Here is a 7,859-nt window from a genome sequence, read left to right as displayed (position 1 = left end):
AATTTTTTAAATGAAGAACTGTGTTGGAGCACAATAAATTGACTTTTAGGTGGGACTGCATTATGAAGGGTCTTGAAAGAGGAAAACTGAGTAAAATTGAGTTTAAGCCCTTGAAGGTTTTTGATTTGGCATAAAGAAAGAGGTATTTAAGAAAGTTTTGGCTGGGCGTGGTGGCTCACACCTGCAATCCCAGCACTTTGGGAGGCCGAGGTGGGTGGATCACCTGAAGTCAGGAGTTCAAGACCAGCCTGGCCAACAGGGTGAAACCCCATCTCTACTAAAAATACAAAAATTAGCTGGGTGTGGTGGCACACACCTGTAGTCCCAGCTACTCGGGAGGCTGAGACAGGAGAATCACTTGAACCCGGGAGACAGAGATTGCAGTGAACCAAGATTACACCACTGCACTCCAGCCTAGACAACAAAGAAAGACTGTCTCAAAAAAAAGGCCAGGCGCGGGGCTCACGCCTGTAATCCCAGCACTTTGGAGGCCGAGACGGGCGGATTATGAGGTCAGGAGATCGAGACCATCCTGGCTAATACAGTGAAACCCTGTCTCTACTAAAAAAATACAAAAAGTTAGCCGGGCGTGGTGGGGGGGTGCCTGTAGTCCCAGCTACTCGGGAGGCTCAGGCAGGAGAATGGCATGAACCTGGGAGGCAGAGCTTGCAGTGAGCCAAGATCGCGCCACTGCACTCCAGCCTGGGTGACAGAGACTCCATCTCGAAATAATAATAATAATAAATAAAAAAAGAAAAGAAAACAAAGTTTTGTTTAGCAGAAAAACTCAGATCTCTGAGTGTGAGGAATGAGCCATGAAAAAAGCAGTTCATAAAGTTTTACTAGTAGAACAAGGACCTGAATGAAGGTGGTGGCAGTAAGAAACTTGGAAAACAAATGATACATAACAAAGACTAAAACTGCTCTCCAACAGCATATTGTTCACTATAAATCAGATACTATAGAAATAAGAAATATAAAAAAAATACTTAGCCACTAGCATGCTTCCCAATCACATGGAAATTCTAGATTTATCTAATTTATAGTTTCAGGAAATGGATTAATAGATCTTGATATGAGACAGCTGCTGACCCCTGTGAAAATTAAAAACATTTTAAAAGCCCTCTTCCTTTTTTATTATCTCTGAAATAACCAGTTTTCTAGGAAAAAGGAAAAGAGAGTACCATATTTTTCATAATCTCTGTAATGCAAGTGCCAAGCACATGTGATTTATACCTGTTTTATGACATACGGATTCGGCCAATCATCTTTAGTTTATCAAAACTATTTTTATGAAGGGGTGCAGAGTATCATTTTCCTGAATTATTATTAGACTAGGCCACGTGTGGAAAGAAATCTCTGCTTTCCAAATCTTTTATGTAAGTGCACTATTATAAGGACATATGCCCACAGAGTAAGCACACTGTGCTTATAAACGTTTCTTGATCAGATGACTTGGAACGTAAATCAATAACCATAATTTATATGGTAATTAATTCAGACCAATGGAGAGAAGGATTATGAAACCAAAACACAGGAAATAATTGAGAATCTTCTTCTTAGAGATTAACTTTGATTCCAATGGCTTGTTTAAATTCATGGTTTTGTGGTTCCAAGATGTCATAGAAAACTTGTTTTTTGTCAAAATGGTCTCTAATGTAAAGTAAATCTTCAATGGAATAGTTATCATTTTTTCCAGTCCAAATAGTCAGGCTGTACCTGCATTGAAATAAAACAGAATTATATAGTTAAAAGTGGAAGAAAGCGATGAGTCATTCCAATAAGCCTAAAAATACTTTCATTTATCTCTAACTGAAATGCACTGAGATGAAAAAATCAGCAATGGCGTAACTGTACTTTCATATTTCATTCTTTCATCAAGAGGGACTAGAGACAAAAAAAATTCATACTGCTGTTGTCTAAACGACATAACTGCGCTATCTGAATTGCAGGACTGTTAAATGGACTAAGAAACCAGATGAATGGCATGGGAAATGGTTCTAATTTTGGAAAAAGGAATCGAAGAGACTGTGTTGCTGATGGAGGAATCTGTAACCTGGGTTTGTTCAGGAGCCTGGTCAGGGTGAAAAGCACAATGGGAAGGGATTGTGAAGAGACACAAATGTCACTGACATCCACAACACTTAGAATCATACATGGAGGCCCTGCTGTTTCTTTTGGAGGTTTTTGTATGAGATACAAGAATGCCAAGAGATTTCACTAAGAATGACAAATAGAATACATTTAGATCTTTTTCTGACGAACTGAAAACCAATAACCTATGTAAATTCATTATGGATGTAAGAATATGCTCAGAATGTTAATGTTACTTAAACTGTACACTTCTATTTCTTCTGGTGACACTACTACTGTTGCATTCAAGTCTAGGGAAATGAAAAGCTGTTAAGCAGTTTCATATTTATATTCCCTATAAGCTTGTCAGAATCCAGGGAAAATTTTCCAAAGCATTTTTTCTACTAATGATAAGAAAGAACTGCCTAACCAAGGCATATTTTCTTGTCATAGTGACACAGTCCTGCCCTTAAGGATGGTGACACCATTCTGGAAATACAACAGAGGAAAGTAATTTGGATATTGCCCCACAGCAGTATCATATTACAAACCAAACAGAACTTTAAACTACAGCTAAGGGACACAGAAAAAGAAAAGTGAAAATTAGTTCTGAAACCTATATTTTTTGCTAAAATGGAATCTTTATTACTTAATCTGGGCACCATGGTGAAAAACCTTATAAAAAGACATGGTTATGAGCATTTAGGTAAAAAGAAGAGCTTCCCAGTATTATTTTGCCTCTTTTAATATTCACTTCATTGTATTTAGACTGAAATGGAAAAAACTGCCTGAGGGTATCTTAAACATTCATTGATATAAATTCTCCAACTCCATTTTCTAACCTTCTTTATTGTGAAATAATGCATAGAAAAAAGTACATAAAACATAAATATAAATTTTATCAGATTATTACACAGTGAACTCCAGTGTAATAAAACAAATAAATAGAACATGGCCAGCAGCCGAGGAAGCACCTTGGTGTCACTGCTCTATCACAATCTCCTCTACTTTCCAGTCTCCATGATCTTTAAGATTGTTACGTATATGACAGAGAAGGAAACAGGAACTATTACAGAGTGAAGGAGGCTGAGGAGATAACAATAACTAAATTCAATGCATGTTCTTGGAGAGTTTTCTGGATCAGAAGAGGAAAAGAGGTATTGCTGTAATGGTTGGTAGAATCTGAATGGGGTCTGTGGACTGTACGGTAGTGTCGTATCAACGCTGACTTCCTGACTGGGAGGCTGCATGGTGGTAATACAGAAGCTGTCCTTCTTTGGGGCGGTATCCTCTGGAGTACTTAGGGATAATGAGGCTCATGCAGAAAAACATAAATAGAAAGTTATATATGTATAGAGAAATAATGGACAAATGCAGGAAAATGTTAACAATTGGGGAGTCTGGGTGAAGGAGATGTGGTAGTTTTTGCAACTTTTCTGTAAATTTAAAACTTTTGAAAAATAATCATAAATCACTCCTATAAAAGACAGTTAAAAAAAAAAAAAAGGCAGGGTGCGGTAGCTCATGCTTATACTCCCAGCACTTTGGGAGGCCGAGGCAGGACGACTGCCTGAGCTCAGGAGTTTGAGACCACCCTGGGTAACACGGTGAAACCACGTCTCTACTAAAATACAAAAAATTATCTGGGCGTGATGGTGTGCACCTGTAGTCCCATTAACTCAGGAGGCTGAGGTACGGGAATCACTTGAGACTTGGAGGTGGAGGTTGCAGTGAGCTGAGATAGTGCCACTGCACTCCAGCTTGGGCTACAGATTAAGACTCCGTCTCAAAAAAAGAAAAGAAAACAAAACAAAACAAAAACAGTAAAAAAACAAAACTCCATTAATTTTCAAATAAAGGAAAAGGCAAAGTTATTCAAAGCAAAGAAAAAGAAAGACAATATGAATTGAGGTTAAAAAAAATCATTAAATAAGACCAAGAACACCATGGTAACGGTATAATTCTTAATGAAGAGAAAATAGATATGAATGTGTACACAACAAATAGCATATCATGAACATTTAAAAAGGAAAAACTATGAAGGTGGATGAGGAAATAGACAAAAATACTTTAAGAGTTGGAGATGACATATTTGTACATATGAAAAATAGCACATTTATAATAAGGTTATTCATGAGAACAATGTAATATAAAATATTAGAAATATGCCAAATGCCCATCAAAAGGAGACAAGTCAATTATAGTACATACATAAATATCATGCACCTAGGAAAGAAAAACAAGAAAGTTTACTTCAGAAAGAGCTCCACAGTGTATTAAGTTAAAAAAAAAAAAGAGGAAGGAAAAGAAAAAAAAAGCAAAGAACAGAACCAAGAAGCAAGGTGTATGACATACCATCTTTTGCTTTAAAAAGGAGGGGGACCAGGCGCGGTGCCCCATGCCTCTAATCCCAGCAATTTGGGAGGCCGAGGCAGTGGATCACTTGAGGTCAGGCGTTCAAGACCAGCGTGGCCAATGTAGTGAAACCCCGTCTCCACTAAAGATAAAAAAAAAATTAGCTGGGTATGGTGGTTGGTGCCTGTAATCCCAGCTACTAGGGAGGCTGAGACATGAGAATCACTTGAACCCAAGAAGAGAGGTTGCAGTGAGCCAAGATCCTACCACTGCACTCCAGTCTGGGCAACAGAGCAAGACTCCATCAGAAAGGAAAGAAAGAAAGAAGAAAGAAAGAAAGAAAGAAAGAAAGAAAGAAGAAAGAAAGAAAGAAAGAAAGAAAGAAAGAAAGAAAGAAAGAAAGAAAGAAGGAAGGAAGGAAGGAAGGGAGGAAGGAAGGAAGGAAGGAAGGAAGGAAGGAAGGAAGGAAAGAAAGAAAGAAAGGCTGGCTGCAGTGGCTCACACCTGTAATCGCAGGACTTTGGGAGGCCGGAGTGGGTGGATCATAAGGTCAAGAGATCGAGATCATCCTGGCCAACATGGTGAAACCCCATCTCCACTAAAAATACAACAAATTAGCTGGATGTGGTGGCGCCCAACTGTAGTCCCAGCTACTCAGCAGGCTGAGGCAGGAGAATCACTTGAACCCGGGAGGTGGAGGTCGCAGTGACCTGAGATTGCGCCACTGAACTCCAGCCTGGTGACAGAGCGAGACTCCATCTCAAAAAAAAAAAAAATTAATAAAATAAAAATAAAAGTAAAAAGGAGGGGAAATTAAGAAGTTATATTTACATTTACTCTTATAGGTATAAAGAAACTAACAATTGTAGTTAGTGACATTGGGCAGGAAGACTGAGGAAATGAGAGAAAGATTTTTCACAGTGTAAGTCTTTATTAAGTTTTTGAATTAATTTTTTTGTTTGAAAAATTAAATTTAAAATACTTTTAAAAGAAAACAAGGGAGCCAAGATGGCCGAATAGGAACAGCTCTGGTCTACAGCTCCCAGCCTGAGCGACACAGAAGACGGTGATTTCTGCATTTCTGTTTGAGGTACCGGTTTCATCTCACTAGGGAGTGCCAAACAGTGGGTGCAGGACAGTCGGTGAAGCGCACTGTGCGTGTGCCGAAGCAGGGCGAGGCATTGCCTCACTCAGGAAGCGCAAGGGGTCAGGGAGTTCCCTTTCCTAGTCAAAGAAAGGGGTAACAGACGGCACCTGGAAAATCGGGTCAGTCCCACCCTAATACTGCGCTTTTCCAACAGGCCTGGAAAACGGCACACTAGGCGATTGTGTCCCGCACCTGCTCGGAGGGTCCTATGCCCAGGGAGTCTCGCTGATTGCTAGCACAGCAGTCTCAGATCAAGATGCAAGGCAGCAGCGAGGCTGGGGGAGGGGCGCCAGCCATTGCCCAGGCTTGCTTAGGTAAACAAAGCAGCCAGGAAGCTCGAACTGGGTGGAGCCCACCACAGCTCAAGGAGGCCTGCCTGCCTCTGTAGGCTCCACCTCTGGGGGCAGGGCACAGACAAACAAAAATTCAGCAGGAATCTCTGCAGACTTAAATGTCCCTGTCTGACAGCTTTGAAGAGAGTAGTGGTTCTCCCAGCACGCAGCTGGAGATCTGAGAATGGACAGACTGCCTCCTAAAGTGGGTCCCTCACCCCCGAGCAGCCTAACTGGGAGGCACCCCCCAGTAGGGACAGACTGACACCTCACTCGGCCGGGTACTCCTCTGAGACAAAACTTCCAGAGGAACTATCAGACAGCTGAATTTGTGGTCTCACGAAAATCTGCTGTTCTGCAGCCACCGCTGCTGACACCCAGCCAAACAGGGTCTGGAGTGGACCTCTAGTAAACTCCAACAGACCTGCAGCTGAGGGTCCTGTCTGGTAGAAGGAAAACTAACAAACAGAAAGGACATCCACAGCAAAAACCCATCTGTACATCACCATCATCAAAGACCAAAAGTAGATAAAACCACAAAGATGGGGAAAAAACAGAGCAGAAAAACTGGAAACTCTAAAAAGCAGAGCACCTCTCCTCCTCCAAAGGAACGCAGTTCCTCACCAGCAACGGAACAAAGCTGGATGGAGGATGACTTTGACGAGTTGAGAGAAGAAGGCTTCAGACGATCAAACTACTCTGAGCTACGGGAGGAAATTCAAAACAATAGCAAAGAAGTTAAAAACTTTGAAAAAAAATTAGAAGAATGGATAACTAGAATAACCAATGGAGAGAAGGGCATAAAGGAGCTGATGGAGCTGAAAGCCAAGTATCGAGAACTATGCGAAGATTGCAGAAGCCTCGGTAGCAGATGCAATCAATTGGAAGAAAGGGTATCACTGATGGAAGATGAAATGAATGAAATGAAGCGAGAAGGGAAGTTTAGAGAAAAAAGAATAAAAAGAAATGAACAAAGCCTCCAAGAAATTTCGGACTATGTGAAAAGACCAAACCTACGTCTGATTGGTGTACCTGAAAATGACAGGGAGAATGGAACCAAGTTGGAAAACACTCTGCAAGATATTATCCAGGAGAACTTCCCCAATCTAGCAAGGCAGGCCAACATTCAGATTCAGGAAATACAGAGAATGCCACAAAGATACTCCTCGAGAAGAGCAACTCCAAGACACATAATTGTCAGATTCACCAAAGTTGAAATGAAGGAAAAAATGTTAAGGGCAGCCAGAGAGAAAGGTTGGGTTACCCACAAAGGGAAGCCCATCGGACTAACAGCTGATCTCTCAGCAGAAACTCTACAAGCCAGAAGAGAGTGGGGGCCCATATTCAACATTCTTAAAGAAAAGAATTTTCAACCCAGAATTTCATATCCAGCCAAACTAAGCTTCATAAGTGAAGGAGAAATAAAATACTTTACAGACAAGCAAACGCTGAGAGATTTTGTCACCACCAGGCCTGCCCTAAAAGAGCTCCTGAAGGAAGCAGTAAACATGGAAAGGAACAACCAGTACCAGCCCCTGCAAAAACATGCCAAATTTTAAAGACCATCGAAGCTAGGAAGAAACTGCATCAACTAACGAGCAAAATAACCAACTAACATCATAATGACAGGATCAGATTCACACATAACAATATTAACTTTAAATGTAAATGGGCTAAATGCTCCAATTAAAAGACACAGACTGGCAAAATGGATAAGGAGTCAGGACCCATCAGTGTGCTGTATTCAGGAAACCCATCTCACATGCAGAGACACACATAGACTCAAAATAAAGGGATGGAGGAAGATCTATCAAGCAAATGGAAAACAAAAAAAGGCAGGGGTTGCAATCCTAGTCTCTGATAAAATAGACTTTAAACCAACAAAGATCAAAAGAGACAAAAAAGGCCATTACATAATGGTAAAGGGATCAATTCAACAAGAAGAGCTAACT

The 7,859-nt window shown here is 40.7% G+C and overlaps 1 protein-coding gene across 1 annotated transcript in view; it reads right to left on the bottom strand.

The window, feature by feature from the left end:
* Nucleotides 1–826: 826 nt before the first annotated feature.
* The window catches only part of FAM151B (family with sequence similarity 151 member B), a 61,387-nt gene continuing 54,354 nt past the window's right edge, over nucleotides 827–7,859 (bottom strand). Inside the window, exon 6 of the mRNA XM_003261528.3 lies at nucleotides 827–1,719. Coding sequence (XP_003261576.1) covers nucleotides 1,560–1,719 — 160 coding nt within the window. The 3' untranslated portion in view covers nucleotides 827–1,559. The remainder of the gene's footprint in view (nucleotides 1,720–7,859) is intronic.

Source organism: Nomascus leucogenys, chromosome 2 (genome assembly GCF_006542625.1).
Source record: "Nomascus leucogenys isolate Asia chromosome 2, Asia_NLE_v1, whole genome shotgun sequence".
Taxonomy (NCBI): Eukaryota; Metazoa; Chordata; class Mammalia; order Primates; family Hylobatidae; genus Nomascus; species Nomascus leucogenys.
Note: the sequence above shows the minus strand (reverse complement) of the source record. Positions and strands in the feature narration are given on the sequence as shown.